Source organism: Lepidochelys kempii, chromosome 1 (genome assembly GCF_965140265.1).
Source record: "Lepidochelys kempii isolate rLepKem1 chromosome 1, rLepKem1.hap2, whole genome shotgun sequence".
In the NCBI taxonomy this organism is placed as follows: domain Eukaryota; kingdom Metazoa; phylum Chordata; order Testudines; family Cheloniidae; genus Lepidochelys; species Lepidochelys kempii.
The window spans coordinates 10705943-10725928 of record NC_133256.1 but is presented as its reverse complement, the minus strand read 5'-3'; the positions used below and the strand labels follow the sequence as shown (position 1 = coordinate 10725928).

Genomic DNA, 19986 nt, shown 5'->3' with positions numbered 1-19986 from the left:
ACTGAATTAGGAGTGGTGAGACGTGAGCCCGAATCGGTGGCGTTTGGAGCGGGACAGCTGCCCGAAGGGAGCCTGTCATGGAAGAGCTGTTCTTTCCCATTGGGCTGGGTTGTATGTTTCACTAGGAGGGCACTGGAAGTTTCACTGAAATTAGTGGATGTGACTGATCACTATATTCTGTGATAGCATCTCCCGAGTCCCAGCCGATAGGGGAATGGACAGGTGGGGAGTAACCTGCTCCAGGCAGAGGGGCAGGGCAGTTGAGAAGAGTAGGGTGGGGTGAAAGTGCATGGCCCCAACCCCACTCCATCTCCATGGCAACTGTGCTCCTGTGGCTGTGCAGAGAGCAGCCAGGGATCCATTCTTGCTCCTGCGGTGGCCTCTCTTTCATAGCCAGCCACAGCAGCAGCTCACGTGTGCTGTACAGAGCAACAAGTTCGGGCAGGACCCCGGCAGCCAAAGTTTCCGTGCTCTCTCTGGTGCCATGGGACCCAACCCCGCTGCCAGAGCACAGGAGGCCCTGCTGAAAGTTGACACTGTCTTACACAGCATTGAGCAGGGTGCAGGAAAAGCTTGGCCTTCTGTAGTGTTAACGTAACAGGTTCGGGTCTCTTTGCCTGCCTTGATCTTAGCTATGTGGCCTCTGCCATCAACAGGGCTCTAGGGGGTTGGTGGGTTGTGCTGGCAATCAGACTGTCTTGAAATGAACAAAATACAATCCTCAAACATTAAGCCAAATATATAGGGCCAGTGACCCCATGGCTATCCCACTAAAGTCAGACGGAAATTAAATGCAAATATTAATCTCCCTGGCAGACTCCAGTGAGGTAGAACAGGGGTAACTGGGAGCCGCATTTGTCTCCAGGTGGCCTGATTTTTCCATCCCATTGTTCCCTCTGTGTGTTTTGCCCCTTTCCCCCCACCCTTTGTTTGTCTTGGGGCCCAATCTTGGTTGGTCCCTAGGCACTCCTGTAATAACCATGGTTTGCAGAGCTGCCTGGGCACAGAAGCTCTGCAATTCAAGTCAGAACTGATTTCGTTTCCTAAAGGCAGTTGCCCACAAGGCTGGTGCAGTATCACTGGCATCCTAGCCAATCAAAGGCCCAGGTGTCTCTCCTAGATACAGACCAAACCCGACTGCCCCACTCATCCGTTTCAAACCCCAGGTGATGAATGAAGACGGTCACACGTCCACCATCAGAGATAAGATCTTAACAATCGACGTGCAGCCCGGGTGGAAGCAGGGCACCAGGATTACCTTTCAAAAAGAAGGAGACCAGGTAAGTTTCTCCTGCAATTGGCTTTGGTTTACCTGACCTGTCACCCCATCCCATGTCTCCATGGGAGTGTTGCTGGGCAGTGCTTTAAACCATACACATGGGACAGAACAGTCGCTCCAGGCTGGGCTTGTAGTGACTGTTGCCCGGCAAGATTTCACCAGTACTGAATGGCTCATTCATTGTTTGCTGTAATGGGATCTTGTGTTTCTGTTGCGCCTTCCATCTGAAGATCTCAAAGTGCTTGACAGACACTAATCAACAAGCCACACAAAACGTGCCTGAGTAATGATGCATATTTTAAGATGAGGCACAGAGAGGCTAAGGGGGAGATTTTCTACATTGCCTAAGGGAGTTAGGAGCCCAAGTCTTAGCTCTGACAGGGACTCCTGCAATGGCATTGAGCAAATCACATAACTTCCCTGCCTCAGTTTCCCCATCTGATAACCCTCCACTTCCTCTGCAGGGCACTGTGAGGATTAACTAGTTAATGTTTGTAGAGTGCTTTGAAGATGAGGGGCCTGATTCTCCGCTGCGATCCAGCTCGGGGCTCTGCTCAGGCAGTATCGATGGCCCAGAATCCAATCGTACGTAGCCAGCCAGGCATTCCACTGGCAGTGGAGAATCACAGAACTAAAACCGCTGGCAAACAGCTGACGGAGGTGGCCTCTGCATCCCCTGCTCCCAGCACAGGAGATAGGGGAGCCATGCCAGTGGGACAGATTAGAGCAGTCTCTTGGCTGCTGTCACTCCCACTGGGGTTGGGGCTGGCGCAGATCAGCCCTCAGGATCAGAGAGCTGTAACTGAGAATCAGGCCCCAGATATGCAGAATGTTAATATTGTCAGGTGAAATTCACTCCTGTTCACAGGACAAGTACCAGGCCGAGGCGTTGCTTTACACCCTATTTGAGGGCTTAAGTGGGACTTAGCTCGAGCATGTGGCTTGTGCTGGCCCTCAGCACAGGGGTGAATTTTATCCCCGAGGGAGCGCACGCAGCAGTGCTCAGTACCAAAGTTACACCCAAAAAGCTCCGTTAAAAGAACATTCTTAAGGTTGCAAAATCAAGCTATTAGCCAAGATGATCAGGGATGCAACCGCATGCTCTGGGTATCCCTAAGCCTCTGATTGCCAGAAGCTGGGCGTGGATAACAGGGGATGGATTACTTGGTGATTACCTGTTCTGTTCATTCCCTCTGGGGCACCTGGCATTGGCCACTGTGGGAAGACAGGATACTGGGCCAGATGGACCGTTGGTCTGACCCAGGATGGCCGTTCTTATGTTAAGCACTCAGTAGCTCGGCAATTCCACAGTTAAAGTTGCCTGTGCAAGAATGTTCTTTTGGCGGCTTGAGTAATTGGCTTTTTGCTTTTTGTGATCTCTCATGTAACTAGTACTGGGGAAGTGCCCAGTTCTCCTATAGCTGAAGCGGTCGTCTTACTTTATGATATTTAGAAATATTTTAAAGAGTCCTGCAACAAGGGAAAACAAAAGGGTTCTTGTCTCACTTTGCTTCTTTGGGATTCACAATGGAGGTTTGGGAGGGTTTTTTTAGGGCTGTCAGTTAATTGCAGTTAACTCACACGATTAACTCAAAAATATGAATTGCGATTAATCGCACTATTAAACAATAATACACCAATTGAAATTTATTAAATATTTTGGATGTTTTTATACATTTTCAAATATATTGATTTCAATTACAACACAGAATACAAAATGTACACTGCTCACTTTGTATTATTTTTGATTATCATTTTTACAGTGCAAATATATGTAAACAAAAGAAATTATTTTTCAATTCACCTCATACAAATACTGTAGTGCAATCTCTTTATCGTGAAAGTGCAATTTACAAATATAGATTTTCTGTGTTACATAACTGCACTCAAAAACAAAACAAAAGCAAAACTTTAGAGTCTACAAGTCCACTCAGTCCTACTCCTTGTTCAGCTAAGACAAACAAGTTTGTTTACCTTTACGGGAGATAATGCTGCCTGCTTCTTGTTTATGTCACCTGAAAGTGAGAACAGGCGTTTGTAGGGCACTTTTGTAGCTGGCGTTGCAAGGTATTTACGTGCCAGATATGTTAAACATTTGTGTACCCCTTCATGCTTCGGCCACCAATCCAGAGGACATGCTTCCTTGTGATGACGCTCGTTTAAAAAGATAATGAGTTAATTAAATTTGTGACTCCTTGGTGGAGAGAATTGAATGTCTCCTGCTCTGTTTTACCTGCATTCTGCCGTATATTTCATGTCGTAGCAGTCTCGGATGATGACCCAGCACATGTTCGTTTTAAGAACCCTTTCACCACAGATTTGACAAAACGCAAAGAAGGTACCAATGTAAGATTTCTAAAAATAGCTACAGCACTCGACCCAAGGTTTAAGAATCTGAAGTGCCTTCAAAAATCTGAGAGAGATGAGGTGTGGAGCATGGTTTCAGAAGTCTTAAAAGAACAACGCTCAGATGCGAAAACTACAGAACCCGAACCACCAAAAAAGAAAATTAACTTTCTGCTGGTGGCATCTGACTCAGATGATGAAAATCAACATGCGTTGGACCGCTCCACTTTGGATCATTATCAAGCAGAACCTGTCATGAGCATGGACACATGTCCACTAGAATGGTGGTTGAAGCTTGAAGGGACATATGAATCTTTAGTGTATCTGTCATGTAAATACCTTGTGACCCCAGCTATAATAGTGCCATGAGAACACCTGTTCTCATGTTCAGGTGACATTGTCAACAAGAAGAGGGCACAAATGTAAACAAACTTGTTTGTCGGAGCGATTGGCTGAAGTAGGACTGAGTGGACTTGTAGGCTCTAAAGTTTTACATTGTTTTATTTTTGAATGCAGTTATTTTTTTGTACATAATTCTACATTTGTAAGTTCAACTTTAATGATAAAGAGATTGCACTACTGTGAACTGAAAAATACTATTTCTTCTGTTTTTTTACAGTGCAAATATTTGTAATACAAATAAATATAAAGTGAGCACTGTAGACTTTGTATTCTGTGTTGTAACTGAAATCAACATATTTGAAAATGTAGAAAACATCAGAAAATATTTAAATAAAGGGTATTCTGTTATTGTTTAACAGTGTGATTAATCACAAGTAATTTTTTTAATCGCTTGACAGCCCTAGTTTTTTTTTCTATTTGTTTTTACCGCAAGAACCCCAGGAATGTCAAATCTGGTCTAGCAGGAGGATTCGCTGAAGGGCTCAGTGGGGACTTTCTTAGCCTTTAATGGAGGGGGGAGTATTAGTCATAGAGCTTAAGGCAAGCAGGGACCACCAGATCATCTAGTCTGACCTCCTGTATCGCACAGGCCACCAATATCCCCCAATACCCACACGCTAACCCAACAACTGAAATGAGACCAAAGTATTCCAGCCCACTGGACTAAACTATGATGTGCCACAGGCAAAGAATAGGAGGGACCGAGGTGCACCAGTGCCCAAGGCTCCTGCAATGGCAGGGAATTGATTAAATGAAATAATCCCAGCAAGTGACCCACCTACCACATTGCAGGGAAAGGTGAAAACCCCCCAAGGTCATTGCCAATCTGACCTGGGGGAAAATTATTTCCCGATCCCACATATGCCAATCAGACCCTGAGCATGTGAGCAAGAACCAGCCAGCCAAGAACCCGGGGCTTTAACAAAGACAGCTTTTGTCCCAAATGTGTGTCTGATGTTTGAGTTTAGAAGGCATGAATATAAACAAAGAAAAAGCATTTTAAACAATCTGATTAAAATCCTTTCCCATTCTCAGTTGCTGAGGTTTCACTTCCTTGGGAGTTGTGATGTCATGACCTTACTACTTCTATCTTCCAGGAAATACAGCGTGCTAAGAACCTGAGCATCCAGTGTAAAGGCAATCAGGGAAAAAATATTTTGTTAAAAAACACACTTCCCAGGCCTTCTGGAGACATCAGAAAGAAGCAAAAAAAAAAAAAAAAGAAAAAGGCAAAGACCTGATTATCTTTCCCTGTAAACAGTGCCTGTCTTTGCTAGATACTGACTTATTCCCTGGTTTATTTCTTGTACTTTAGGGCCCAAACATTATCCCAGCTGATATTATCTTCATTGTACGAGAGAAACTCCACCCAAGGTTTAAAAGGGAGGATGATGACCTGCTCTATGTAGCCACCATCCCCCTAGGGAAGGTAAGGATGTTGATTATTTCACTAGGAGGGTGGTGAAGCACTGAGATGGGCTCCCTAGGGAGGTGGTGGAATCTCCATCCTTAGAGGTTTTTAAGGCCCAGCTTGGCAAAGCCCTGGCTGGGATGATTTAGTTGGGGATTGGTCCTGCTTTGAGCAAGGGTTTGGACTAGATGACCTCCTGAGGTCCCCACCAACCCTGATATTCTATGATTAGTGCACTTGGGGCCTGATCCAACTTGCATGCAGGAAAAGGAAGAGATGCACGTTGACTTCAGTGGAGTTGGACGGTGTCTTCTCCTTTCTTACCTTCCCATAAGGCAGTGAGGTTTTGCAGCATGACAACAAACTGCATTGGGGATGAAAGGAATTGCCAGTTTATAATTGAACCAAACAGAGTCTGGGCCAGCCAGTCAGACTGCTGGGAGGCTGCCTATTATTTATCATCTTAATCCTCAGTATTTATGGATTAGCCGCTCTTGAATTGGCTGACTTCATTCTGCTGAAAACAGAAGAGCTGTGGGCCTGATTTTCATGCGTTTGAGGTATGGAATTTTGCATCTGTAGATATGACCATCATGCCTGCAAATGCATGCAATGCAATGCAATGCAATGCAAATGCAATGCAAATACTTATCCCTCTGTGCACACAGTTACCTGGTGTGTGTCTGTGTGAACGCACACACCCCGTCATGGTAACCGTGCATGCCAGTTAGATGTGCAATCACACGTCTCAACTGTATAAAAACCAGGCCCCAAGAATTCAACATCTCCAGTATTTTTTATTTATTTAGTGCCTCACAGTGTGCTCGGCTCTTTTCAGAACAAAGACTTGGTCCTTGTCCTAAGACAGGTGGGCAAACCATATCCGGCCCACGGGACCATCCTGCCCGGCCCTTGAGCTCCCAGCTGGGGAGGCTAGCCCCCGGCCCCTCCCCTGTTGTCCCCCTTCCCCCGCAGCCTCAACTCGCTGCGCCCCCAGCGCTCTGGCCCGCTGCTCCTTCCGGGCAGCGCGGCGGTGTGGCTGGTTCCAGCCGGTCGGCGAGGCTGTGAGCTCCTGCTGCTCTGAGCGGCATGGTAAGGGGTGGGGGGTTGTATAAGGGGCAGGGTCTTGGGGGCAGTCAGGGGACAGGTAGCAGGGGGCAGTTGGATGGAGCGGAGATTCTGTAGGGGGCGATCAGGGGATGGGGAGCAGGGGGGGTTGGATAGGCGTGGGAGTCCCGGGAAGGGAGCTGTCAGGGGGTGGGGGTGTGGATAGGGGTCGGGGCAGTCAAGGGACAGGGAGTCGGGGGTTGGATAGGGGGGTGGGGTCCCAGGAGGGGGCGGTCAGGGGACAAGGAGCGGGGGGGTTGGATGGGTCGGAGGTTCAGAGGGGGGCAGTCAGGGGGCGGGAACTGGGAGGGCACGGATAGGGGGTGGGGGCCAGGCTGTTTGGAGAGGCACAGCCTTCCCTACAGGTTTGCAACCCTGATGTGGCCCTCGGGCCAAAAAGTTTGCACACCTCTGTCCTAAGAGCTAACCATCAAATTGATTATCTATTTATGGCTAATGCCTTTTGCTTCTGAATTGGCACTGCCCACACCAACCCGAAACAGGGCACCTCACCAGTTTTGCAATGTCATACGTGGTAGGTGGAGGGAGAATTCCTTCCTGACCCTTTCCATTGTCCGTTCATGCCCTGAAGCATGGTCTTGGGTGACCCTGAACTCAGCTGAAAGTATGATTACTGGTGGTGGTGTTGGTCATAATGTTACCCAGCGCTCTTAAAACTCCAGTTACAATGGCCTATGGATTGGTCAGTCTGCAACAAGCCAGAACAACAACACAAGGAGCAACTGTAATTCTACTGCACTGCCAACCAGTATCCAGTTTGTATAAGGAAACAGGTCCTTGCAGCTAGAATTCCACTCAGGGTGTCAGGTGCTAGAGTTAGCTCTGACATTAACAAAAATTTTTCCAAAAAGTTCCTTATTTAAAATATCCACTGCTAGGTAGTCTTGAATGTGGTGTTCGTTCATGACACGGGTGGCAATGTTGCCTAGTGGCTAGAACACTGGACCAGGACTCAGGAGCTTTGGGTTCTGTTCCCAGCCCGGCCACTGGTTTGTTGGGTGATCTTGAGCAAGTCACTTCACGTCTCTCTGCCTCAGTTTTCCGTCTGTAAAATGGGGAGAATGACACTTCCCTTTGTCGAGCGCTTTGAGAGCTACAGATGAAAAGCACTGTGGAAGAGCTAGGGATTATTGTTAAGTCACAATGCTCTGTTCTTAAGGGTTCCACGCTTGCTCTGGCCCCTGCACCCTTTGGGACAAGCTTGTCCCTTCGTGCATTGCATTTCTCTTTGCTCACCAGGCCTTTTAAGGACAATGGCCTCACTACTCTCAGCTCCTTCCTCAGCAAAGGTGAGTGATTGCGAAATTCCTTCAGCTTCTCTCTCCATTGCTCACACGAATGAGCTCTCACGGGTACTTTACCACTCTTCACACCAGATCCTCTGATCTGGCCCAGAGGCGTCACAGTGCAACTCGAGGGAGGGGGTGTGCAAAGGTGGTGTTAAGCCCTTCAGTTTTAGGTGGGTTGTGGCTCGATCTGATCCCCCCCAGCGTAATGTAGATCAGCTTGGGGGCTGCACAAATAGCTGGAGGCCACCCGGGGTTACAGCAGTGCCTCAGCCACACCCCACTTTTCTCTGGGCACACCCCCTAGTTGGCAGTTGGACATGTGGGTGCATGTGGCAGAGAAGCCCGTACGCTGGCTCTGCGCAGTCAGAACTCAGAAGATCCCTCTACACTGGGATGATCCTCTTGTGCCTGGAGGAACGCTCAGGGTGTAAAGGCCCCTTTGTAGTAGCCTTACCCAGGCTCCCATGGATCGCAATTTGCTTCAGCCTGTGCCTGTTATTTGGAATAACAGAATCAACGAACATCTTCGCTCAGTGCCTCGCTCTGTCTTTTGCAGGCTTTGATTGGCTGTACAGTGGATGTGAGAACCCTAGATGACAGACTGCTTAATATTCCCATCAATGACATAGTCCAGTAAGTGCCGGAGCAGAAATAGCCCCGTATGCAATCAGCAAGGCAAACTACCCTGCTCGCCTAGTATTTGGAAAGGCTGATTTGTGGCGCTTTTAGTAAAGCGTGGGTCTGCTCTCACAAGGGAAGGCGAGTTTTTCAACAGTGATTTGGGATGCTCAAAGGGAAGCACCTCGAGACCATCCGAGGGTGGGGGCTCAGTGCTCTCTGGGAATCAGGCCCCTTTAGGTCTTAGATTGGGCACCCCAAATCACTAGTTGCTTTTGAAAGTCTTGGCCTGACTGTAAAAATGGCCTCTGCATACTACCCAGCTCTGCTTCTCCTGTGTCTGCAGAGTAAGATCTAGTTACATCACAGACACCCCCAGGGGCTTACTGTTTTTTAATCCTGCCAGGCCTGCGGCGCCCACACAGCTCCAGGAGGGAGACCCGGCTCATGAACAGGACTGTTAGCTCAGTTCCGATTGCAGAGCCGAATTCTGCCCCCACTGACCCCAACACTGGAGGCAGCTCGCTGCACCCGCACAAACCCCTTGCACTGAGTCACTCAGGGCAGACTCTCTCTGACCAACTGCAATGCCTGAGCCAGAATGAACCCAGCTGGCCTTTCAGATCCCAGGGCAGCCGTTAGAAAAACCAGCTGAGGAAATCCAATCAGGAGTCACTGAGACAAAGGGAAGAGAGAGCCCCAAAGCCCATTTTTAGCATCATTTTTCAGAGAACAGCACCTTACAGAAATTGTTACCTGCGTTTTTCCAAGCTCCGTGCATCCCTCCCAGCAAGCTCGTTAGAGCCAGCTCCTGCCCTCGGAGGGAGCTGCACATAGAGACAATTTGCTCCTTAATGAGATTATCCCTCCCGAGCACTCCAGGTGGCACTGCCGGGTGTGTTCTCACTGCAGCCTTAGGAAGGTTACTCCCTGCACCCTCATGCATAATGCTGGCCTTTGCTCTTCCAGCCCCAAGTACTTCAAAATCGTGCCTGGGGAAGGGATGCCTCTGCCTAGTGACCCCACGCGCAAAGGGGATCTCGTCATGTATTTTGATATCCGCTTCCCTGAAAGGCTCACACCGGCCAAGAAGCAGCTCCTGAGACAAGCACTCCTGACTTAAGCATGCTGTGACTTCAGCTCCATGGGACCCAGGGGCATAAAGCTTTCTAGCTATTTGTACAGATTGTGTCACTGGGTGTATGTTATTGGTGTTAGAGATGGCTCCCCCACTGCATGGTGTCTTTGAAACAGTCTCTGTAATGACTGCAGTGAAGAGCAATAAAAGAATCAGCTGGGGTTATTGACCAACCTGAGATCTGTACTGGTTAAAGCTCAACATGGAACCCTGCTGTCCTGGCCCTGTTACATTCCTCCCTGCAGTTCTGCTGGACGCTGATGTTCCTCACTTCCAGCAGTTTGTAGCAACACTGTGCTCTGCCACAGAGCTGCCCTGTTCCATCCCCCCGGTGGCTGCAGTGCCAGAGGCAATGGGGAAAGCCTTTGGGGATGAAAGAGGCTAGAAAAATGTAATTGACCAGCCTTGTGCAAAATGCAGCCACCTGTAGAGAAAGAAATGCCTTTCATTCCCCTGGCAGGGAGACTTCTGACCTAAGGGGCAGGAGCCCTACTGCCCATCCCTGTGCCTAGTGCTGGCCTGAGCACTGGAAATCCTCCTCACCAACTGCCTCCCTCTGTCCCGCACCAAGCAAGGGGCTGATTTCTCATTGCTTAGTTTCCATTCTGTCCCACCTCCCCCTGTGTGGCTCTTGGGCAGCAGCAGGGATCCCTGTCAGCAAGGGGGAAAAAAAAACAAAAAAAAACCCAACAACACAAACACAAACACACAGTATCCTCTCCTTCCAAATTGTAACCCTCCTTTTGGGCCCAAAGAGCTAGGCTGGTTGGTAGTGAAGAGGGCTTAGTAGACCAGTTGGTGATTTTAAGGTGCCCAGATGGATGCCCACCTTCAAGGGGCCCCATTTCAGGAAGTGCTCTGCTCAGGCACCCAAAGCCAGAGCTCATTGCAGCCACAAACCAGTGCCAAGGTGTGAAGGCCCTTTCAGTTCAAGGCATTATGAGCAAAAAGCAGCAGATCAATTTCCCCCCCACAAAGCAAGTTCACACAAGGAGCAGGCTATGAGTTTGACTCCAGCTTTATTTTAAGACCTGAACTCACCCCTACCACAAGGTCATTGTTGCTCCTCCACACACCTGCTCTCTCATCAAAACAGTGTTAACAGCAGGAAACTTGGGGGCCAACATTCTTTCCACTTAAAATTAAATAAATAGTTACTAGGACTAAAAAAAAAATCCCCATCAACCTGCCTGACCCACCCTCCTCAAACTTCCAGCATCACTGCACTAGAATCCTTACTCCTTGACTAGACCTTGGAACAGCTGCTACATAAAGCTCTAGGCCAGCCGTTTAAAGTGTTGGTGCTTAGAAGTCAGGTCCCCTAATCCATATTAAGGCATGTAAATAAGTGGCTTGGTCTTCAAAAGGCACCAAGAATCTGCCCCTTCTGCTGAGCTGAGGGGAGTTCAGAGCTCTGCAGCTGGAAAAGTCAAGTCAATGAAATACAGAGTAAGGCAGCCTAATGTTCAGGCCAGGCCTGCCAGTCTGAACACATAGGCTCTAGTGATTAGCCCTTGGAATGATCCAGCTGAAGACTGTTTCCCTGTCTTGCCATCAGGGAAGGATCTCACTCCCTGATAGAGTGATTTTACTGCCTGCTACCAGACTGGTCCAGGGCTTTGCCACATCCCAGGTGCTAACTCCAATTCCTGTCTCTTACCCTCTGAGCTGTAGTGGCTCATCAGCCTAGGTCCATCAGATCTTGGCCCTGGGGGGGCGGGGGGAAATCTACATTTGCCCTTCTAATTTGGAAGAAGCAAACTTGCCATTAAAAAACAAAGCCCAATTTGAAGGGTCACATTCCCTACTAGGGCAGAGGCTCCTGCTCCCACTCCCAGGGGACTACAGCTACGGCTCCTCCCTGCAGGCCCAGATTTGTTCCAGAAGAGGAGCAGAGATCAGAGACTAGAGGCTGACACATTAGTGATTGGAGGCAGTTTGGAAGAGTCCGGAGCCAATCTCAGTTCACAGACAGGACAGTCAGTGCTAGCAAGGGCTCATGCCACATCTGTAAGCTGCACCCATGGCAGGCTCAAAAAGGGGCCTCCCAGGAGCTGCGGGCAGCCATCATGGCGCGTTTGAGCTGCTCGTAGGTCACAAACATCACCACGTTCCAGGATCCCAGCCGCAGGAACGAGGGCATGAACCTAGAGCCAGCAAGAGGGGAGAAGAGTCACAGCTAGGTCTGTGGGTTGAGACTTCCCATGTCTTTGCCTTTGGTTCACTCCCCTGCACCTGGGACAGCCCCATGAGGAGATAAGCTAGTGAGAGTGAAGTGGATGCGAGTTAAAGTGCTTCAGCAGGGAACTGGACAGCTGGATTCAGTCAGATCAGTCTAACCTATGTGTGCAGTTCAGCAGCAAACAGACTAGAACAGGGGATGGGGCTCCATAGATCTTAATTTTCAGGTCAAACAGGTTCAGTTTATAAGCAAGATGGTCTGAGTTTGCAGTGTGGACAGCTAGCCTGGAATCAGTCAAGCTGGACCCTTCCCTCCTTATACCTCACCAGCAAGGAGGGCTCTGCAGGGCTGAGTTATTCCCTGTCACACCAGTGGCAGCCCTTTGCCTCCAGGTGTTTGTGGCCCAACTTGGGGCTCTGTTGATGAAGCGTGAGGAGAACAGGGCAGCCAGCGCTGCAGGCAGGGCTCACACTGCTAGTTTACTCATTCATTACAGAATCAGCAGAGCTGCCCCTGGACCGCACAGGAACAGATCTGCAATCAGGAAGGGGCCCTTCCTTTGAAAATACAACTGCCCCATCAACTCAGTCACTGGTGTCCAGATCCACCTCTGAAGGGCTGGTCACTGCTAGGCATGGAGCCATCCAAGGATGGCTCCATCCTCTTCCCTTCCCCCTCCCAGTGCTCCTGGGGGTATCAGTTCAGCCCTGATGTGCTAGCCTGGGCCAGGGAGCCCCACACTTGAAACCATGGGCTTCAGATCCTCCAAACAGAGCCATTCTGTAGCACAAGGTTTTAAAATCCTCCCCATCACTTGCAGCTTCCTTCGCCTGGGGTATTTTTGCTTGCTGTCTCAGTCCAGAGCTTTGCCATGCACAGATCAGCTGCTGGGGCTCCACCTCAGGGGTGGTTGCATTTCAGTGGCAGGTGCAGGGATGCTAGGACTGTGCTGGGCATACCATGCGAGGTCGCTGGTGTAGAGAATCCTAGCAGTAGGAGCTCTACTCACCCCTTGTAGAAAGCCGTGGGCCCCTCCTTCCTCAGCATGGTAAGGGCACAGCTGATGGCACTTCCATAGTGGCCGGGGGCAGAGTTCATGTATCTGGTCTTCACTACATCAACGGGGGAAGCAACGAGTGTGGTGCAGAAGCCGGCCCCGAAGGCAGAGGTGAAGTGACATGGGAGGTTATCTGCCAGACAGGAGAGGGGATGGGTCTCTGAGCATGCAGGTCAGTAACCGGATTCTTAGCTGCTTGGGGGCTAATCTAGCACCGCTGTTGCCAGAGTGCTCACAAGGGGACAACATGCACTGTCAAGCCAGGCAGCAAACCATGCTTGGGGGGTGTGAACCCTGACCCCCTCCCTCCTGGTGCAGGACTTTCTGGGAGTCTGTCCAGGAGACAGCATCCCTACATATCAGGCGCAAACCTCTATGGGATCTCCCTGCAGGCTGTCACACAGGCCAGGCTAGAGCCAATGGATCTGCTGCTACCTAGATCCACCTGCCATTGCCCCCTGCACGACAGCCAAGGACTGGCTCCACTAGCCCCTAGTGTCCTGGGAATATTTCTTCTCACTCCACCCTCTGAGAGCCAGCAGCAGTCCCTCTATTCTGGCTATGCAGGGGAGAATAAGCCAGGCACCTCTTTGGGCCAAGGCAATAGGAGATGGGTGGGTCATTCCGTCGGTGCAGTATTTACAGTGCCCAAGTAGAGCTGGCTGATCTTCCAGCGATTGCTCAGTGCAGGCAGGAATGCGTTAGCAGGGGTTACTCTGGCGTGACTTCCCACCTCTTGCTTAGGACTGTCGCAATCTCACTTTAGGAGTAGGAGCCCATGTTCTTGATCAGAATTGGGTCTGTACGTATCAAGTCCTGGATGGCCGTTAGCCCGCCCACTGCCCTGTGGCGTCTGAACTGAAAGCACTCAGCGCCTGGCAATAATCAGACACAAGGTCAGCATCCTGCACTAGCAAGCCGGACACCAACCGGTCATGAGGCTGTGTTTGAGCAGCGTGTCCTTTATCAGGTCATAGGTCACCAATTCCGTGCAAGTCACAATCGCGTTACGGGCCACGTTGGGGGAAGTTCCTGTAGAACAAGGAGAAAAAGAAGTAGTCAGCAAAATGGATGCTCTGGGTATGTCTACACAGCGGAAGCTAATGACAGCAAGACTCAGAGCCCAGGCCACCTGACTCTGGCAACAAGGCTAAAAACAGGCATGTAAATGCTCCTGCTCAAGTGCCGAAACCCAGAGGATGTCTACACTGTTATTTTTAGCCCTGTAGCACAAGCCTGTCAGTTGACCCAGGCTGAGACTTGCTGCCCCAGGTTTTTGGCAGTGTAGACGTAACGAGTGTTGCTTTAGAACCGGCCCCTCCATGCAGGGTTCTGGAACTGCACCAACCTTTCCACAGCCCTTTGAGTCCCTCCTCCTTGGCAATGGTCTTATAGGCATCCAGCGTCCCCTGGTATCGCCTGCCACCCTCCACTCGGGCCTGGGCCTGGAACCTCACTTTCACCACGTCCGTTGGCTGGGCAATGGCCACAGCCATCGCTCCGGTGGTACATCCAGCCAGGAGTCGGCTACTGATGCTGACACCTAGCAAAGAGCAGGGAACAGAGTGAGAGCCAGAAAGAGGAAAGTCAGTTCACGCAGGGGAGCTGTGGACTCTACAGGGTTTTAGCCTCTGTCCTGGGTCCTCACATGCCCCCAGTTAGTGCTTTAGTATCTGAGCCCCTCACAATCTAGGGTCTCTCCCCCAGCACCCCTGTGGGGCAGGGCAGTTACCCCATGGGTAGATGTCACACCCAGAGCCTGGTGCAGAAGGAGGAACTGAACCCTGGTCTCCCACGGCCCAGGCTAGACCTCTAACCACTGGGAAGTGCTTCCTCTCCAGCCTTTGCTAGCCTGCTCTACCCCCAGGAGTGGAGCCCCTTGGGCATGGAGTATTATCCCCATTAACCACTCACTCCAATGCCATAGAGAATGGCTCCCAAACCTCCTACTTCCCTGGGCCTTGCCCACAAAGCTGGCCTTCCCCTGGGAAGGTCAGATCCACACCAAACCCTCGGGTTGTGGCCGCTACTGCCACCAAAGGCAGCCGGGTGCGCAGTGGAGCCTCTAAAAGGCTCCATTTTTGGCTGTCTAGCACAGGGCCTGGAAATACACAGGCCTCTCTTGGGGATCTTGTCAGGTCCCAACTGCCACCTGACCCCAACAGAAATTAAATTTCAGCCCAGCTAAACCCACTGCAATGGATGCATGGGAGACCCTCCAGGGCACATCATGGGGACTGAACCCGCGACCTTTGGATGGAAGAGCATGAGCCTTTATTGTGTGAGCTAGAGGACCCAGGCCATTAGCTTGGAAGCCATAGCAGCTGCAAACCTTTACCCACTCCAGCCACGAGAGGGAGTCAAAGGCCCACATAACAGGCACTCACGCTCAGATCCCCTGGTGTAGAACTGCTTCACGGAGTCGTACAGCCCAATACGGACAGACGCGAAGCTCATCTGACGTTGGAGCCCAGCCACCAGGCCATTGTACAGGCTCGTGGGACCCTCCGTCTTCACCATGGTGGCAATGGTGCCAAAGACACCTTTGTACTGAGCAGCTTTTGTGTTAGCTGCTGACTTGGTCTCTCCTTGGATCTGTACAGGAGAGAATGGGATGAAGAGGCTTGACAGTGATTTGGGGCCTTGGCCCAACTCACTACTCCAGCCCATGCGTGGCCTGTGTTGAAGTGTGATCTGGATTCCCATCCTGGAGACTGGGGGCTTTACCGCCCCTTCGGGTCCTTTGTTTGCAATTTGTGTTTTAACAACAAAGAGCTGTGAGTCAGGGTGGCATCAGCTGCCTAAAGCATCAGACGGTAGCACAAGGTTACAGCCAGAATGGGCTGTGTCCCAGCACCCTGGGTGTGGGCCAATTTCCAGTGCCCCATACAAAGGGGCTGAGGGTTAAATTTAAATGAACTCAGGAAAGTCTGGGGGAGCAACACCCCCATTGCTGGCCTTAAATTATGAACAAAACCCCATCACCCCAAATCTGGGCCAAGTGTAAAAGCCAGTCTCAGAGCCACACTGACCCAAGCCAGGTTTGCATGAAGAGCTGCCGAGGGAAGGGCTGCGCAGACCTCTCGGATGTCTATGAAAGCTGGCGCAGGCTTTTGATGCATCACAGCTGCTTCCGTTTCCCCCTCTGCCAATCCAAGGGCTGCATTTGGAGAGGCGCGGTGCTCCCCCCACTCCCTGGCGGCGGGGTTCGTGAGTGCGCTCAGCGCTCCACAAGAAGTGGTCAGCCCCTTGCAGGATCAGCCCCATGGCTGCAGGGCTAGAGATGCCCAGCTTAGCTATGCAATGGCTAAGGGGTGGGGAGTGGATGGGGTGAATCTACCCATTGTTAGAGGGACACACATCAAGGAGGGGGCGGTACAAAGGGGTGTAACTAGGAGCAATGGGAAGAAATAAAGGAAAAATCCAGGAGTTGCCTGGGATCTACACTGAAGTGTATTTGACTGTGGAAGTACCAGCTAAGGAAAGTGGTGGCAGCATCATTGTTTGGGCCCACACTCTCGCACGCTCACTGGACCGGCTGGGGGCTGGCTGAGAACGCACGTCATTGAAGATTAAATACGAAGGCACGTCTGCCATTGCTCAGCATCATGCAACGACAGCAGCTCAAGCCACAAGGATGCTGAGCTCAGCATGGACCCCGAGACCCCTGTCCACGCGCCTGCAGAAGTTCTCACCTGCAGTCTGACTTTCGCCGTGTCCAGGGGGAAGGTGATCAGATCGGCTATGCATGCGGCTGTCCCAGCCCCTAGGAACTTCACCATGGCTGTCGGGGGGACATCGGTGGGCTTGAATCCAACCATTTTGCAAGCTTCTGAGCAGCTCTGGAGAAGCCAAGTGCGCACGAGGAGTGGAAAGGAAGCGAGTTGCGTTCCGATGTAGCAAAGGGCAAGACAAATGGACTCTGTCCCAGTCTAGATGGGACAGAAACAAGAGCGATAAACAGAGCTCTAAAATCTGGGCCACACCCTACCGCTTTCTACATTACATCAGGCAAGGATCACCATGCACATTAAGCAACGCTCCATCCCTGGCATCTGGTTCTCCATCACGGGATACAAGCAATGCCCATGTATTCCAAGAGGAGATGCTTCTATCCGCATGCAGGGTGCTTTTGCCATTCATAACACCCATTTTTCAGATGGGCAAATTGAGTCAGAATCTATGGCAGAGCTGAGGCTAGGAGACACAGGAAACCTGGCTATACATTCCCTGCTCTAACCATTAGAGCACACTGCCTTCTCAATTTGGCTTCCATGCTAAACTTGGATTAAATACATTTAAATATCTGGCATGGAGAAGCGTTAAGGCATTGCTGCTTAAATAGGTGACTAGCCGGCTAGCTAAATTTAACCTATCCTGTGTGCATTTCCCACCTCTTGGGTTGGGGGTGAGAGAGAGACACACAGATCCTCACAAAATACTGTTCCTTAGAGGTTGGCAGTACTGAAGTAGGTAGTACTCAGCATTTGGTACATTTGTGTTTATTATCTGGGCCATGCAAAACCTGCCCTGAGCAGTCCATTTCCCCACTTGGAGCAGGAGTTTTAGAAATGCTGCAAATAGGGAAGTTGTCACCAGGCAACCATCATGTGTTTAACACCACAAGTTTGAGGGAGTTGAGGCGGATTAGCAGGCAATTTCATCACTAACCGAGCCTGCATTCTGGGTCGGTCTGGTCAGGTTTTCATTCAACGGTAATGACATTTTTAGTTCCTTAAAAACAGGAGGCGAGTTCTTCCAACTTGGTTTTTATGAAGCCACTGGATGCATGACTGAGGTGTGCAGCCTCAGCGCAAAGCCAGCTGCAGAGGAGACAGATGTGCTGGTAGGGCACCATTCAGGATTTGGTGTAAGTCAAGCCCGGTAACCCCCCCACACTGAAAGCTGGAGATGAAGGCGATATGTTTCACCAGTTGGGGGTAACATCACCAACCACCACCCCGCCATCCCCAGCTAGATTCTAAAGGCTTGTTTTGGTCAGCTGAAAGACTGTTGTCCTAGTGACTGATGGGGGTAGATACAACATGCATCAGCTGAGCATGGAGCTCAGATCTGACTGGGTGCACTTGTTGCTAGGCTGTGACTAGCCAAGAAACCTAGCTGCCATTGTCCAGGATGTGGTTGCCACGTGGCAGTAACAGCCTGCTAGTAGCCACCACGCTTGAGCGCAGTCGTAGCTAGAGTAGGCCATTTCTGGTCCCAGTGTGGACAGGATCTGCATTGGCCTTCACTAAGATTTTCTTACATGGGTGGGGTTCCCAATTGTAACCCTGTCCACAGGAAAGGAGGACTGTTACCCAGTCACCCTCCGTGCAGCAGGAGTTTCCTTAGGAGAGCTCTCTCCTAAACAGGGTAACTACTGCCCTAAATGAATATTTCCACCAGTTAAAAGGGGGAGAGAAGGGCACTGCTTTACTGCCTTCTGAAGTCGCTCTAGAAACACAGCTGCTGGTCAAGCTAGGATAGACCATGGGGTCCAAGATCTTGCAGAAGGACCATTTCTCAGAGTTAGACACATACACGGCCATCTAGTCACGGGGGAGATTAGACTTTGGATTTATGGACTTCACCTATTAAAGAGATTTACAGTGTAACAACTTAGAGACCAGTAATGCAGCCCTCATTTTGTGATCAGCGACTGCAATCAGACCACCAACCTCAAACCCGGTTAGGCTGCTCTTTGTGGAGTTAATTTCAGCAGGTGACTCCATTTAACAATCCCACCTGGAAGAGGATCCCTTTAACAGATCAGCACCTAGCACCGATCTACCAAGCCAGAATTAGGTCTTGGCCCAATTCGTTTTATGAAACTAATGCTCAGGCTTCAGTCCCAGAGGCAAGAGCGCCGCCAAACCTGGTCGATGCAACCGAAGAGCATTAGGGAAGACGGTACATTGAAGCGTTACCTTAGTCAAGTATTTCAGGGCGACTGCGCTTCGATCAGGGTTCTCTGAAGGTATCGCGCTCGTCAAATTTGCTTACTGCAAGGACTCTCTGATCCCCCTGGTTTTCCATAGACGGTCGTTTAGAAGCGAGACACCTGATAATCATACTCCCTAGCCTGCGGGGAGAGCACACATGGGAGCAAAGTACGTTTTACAGGCGGAGTTTTTGCCCGTAGTCAAGATGGGCTAGCGACGCAGGAGCGGGAGCTGAACTGCGGCCCACGCGCAAAGGCAGCGCAGTCCAGCCGCTCTGCGGAACCGCCGCGTGTTGATCTGCGCGGAGACACCGACCTGCGTTTACAGCTCGGGCGGCCCCCGGAGTCAGACGCAGCGGAGCCCGGCCGCGCCCCGAAAGCGCTTTTCGGGCAGCATGAAAATGCCAAGACAAGAGCAAGGAAAGCCCGCCCCGTGTCTGGTGCCCAGTGTGGACCAGGGATTGCGGCTCAGCCCCTGGCTCCTCTCTACCGTGGGGGCAGGGGTTTCGAGCGCAAGGCCAGTCACTTCGAGCCACAGCTGGCCATCCTTGGGCACGCTGGGGGGGCAGATGGCCCTGCTTTGAGAGCCAGGACTTGGGCTAGTCCCCTGGAGGCGTGCGGGGAGATCTAGGGTCGGGTCACCCGGGCAGAGCCAGCGAAGCGCTGCAGGGGCCGGAGCCCACCCAGGGTGCCGGCTCCCAGGGGGGATCCGCTCCGTCCAGGCGCCCGAGCCTCCGTCTGCGGCGCCCCGGGCGGGGACTGACCTGAGTCCGAGGAAGAGACACGGGGGCAGCGGCACCGGTCGCAGGAGGAGGAACACGCCGGTCGCTGCCGCTTTATAGCGCCCGGGAGCCGGCATCAGCCGCCCCGCCCCGCCCCGCCCCGCCCCGGCGGCCGCACCCGCGGGGGTGGGGATCGGCAGCTCCGTCCCGACCGAGCTGGAGCAAACCCCCCCCCACCGATCGCCCCACTCCCTGCCCTCGCGTTACCCCCCCACCGATCGCCCCACTCCCTGCCCTCGCGTTACCCCCCCACCGATCGCCCCACTCCCTGCCCTCGCGTTACCCCCCCCACCGATCGCCCCACTCCCTGCCCTCGCGTTACCCCCCCCACCGATCGCCCCACTCCCTGCCCTCGCGTTACCCCCCCCCACCGATCGCCCCACTCCCTGCCCTCGCGTTACCCCCCCCACCGA

The 19986-nt window shown here is 51.5% G+C and overlaps 2 protein-coding genes across 6 annotated transcripts in view; one reads left to right on the top strand and one right to left on the bottom strand.

Moving 5' to 3' along the window:
- Positions 1-19986, top strand: part of DNAJB13 (DnaJ heat shock protein family (Hsp40) member B13) — a 33913-nt gene that overhangs the window by 6603 nt on the left and 7324 nt on the right. The window contains exons 5-9 of one of the 4 annotated variants that reach the window (XR_012157617.1): positions 1167-1280; positions 5343-5456; positions 5913-5998; positions 7726-7855; positions 8412-8488. Coding sequence is in view for 2 of the 4 variants with exons in the window: in XM_073334495.1 (XP_073190596.1) it covers positions 1167-1280; positions 5343-5456; positions 8412-8488; positions 9443-9596 (459 nt within the window). In the remaining 2 variants the exon portion in view is untranslated. Of the gene's footprint in view, positions 1-1166; positions 1281-5342; positions 5457-5912; positions 5999-7725; positions 7856-8411; positions 8489-9442; positions 9780-19986 lie in introns of those variants that run through there. The other 3 variants (XR_012157618.1, XM_073334495.1, XM_073334506.1) reach the window with 3 other exon arrangements.
- Positions 10614-19658, bottom strand: UCP2 (uncoupling protein 2). Of its 2 annotated transcripts, XM_073334471.1 has the most exons (9): positions 19556-19658; positions 18778-18932; positions 17522-17673; positions 16546-16782; positions 15238-15445; positions 14199-14393; positions 13781-13882; positions 12803-12983; positions 10614-11758 (listed from the first exon to the last, which is right to left on the bottom strand). In XM_073334471.1, the coding sequence occupies exons 3-9, from the start codon at positions 17573-17575 to the stop codon at positions 11644-11646; spliced, it is 1092 nt and encodes a 363-aa protein (XP_073190572.1). In that variant the 5' UTR covers positions 17576-17673; positions 18778-18932; positions 19556-19658; the 3' UTR covers positions 10614-11643. The 2 variants fall into 2 exon arrangements, with proteins under 2 accessions (XP_073190572.1, XP_073190581.1); XM_073334480.1 differs by lacking the exon at positions 17522-17673.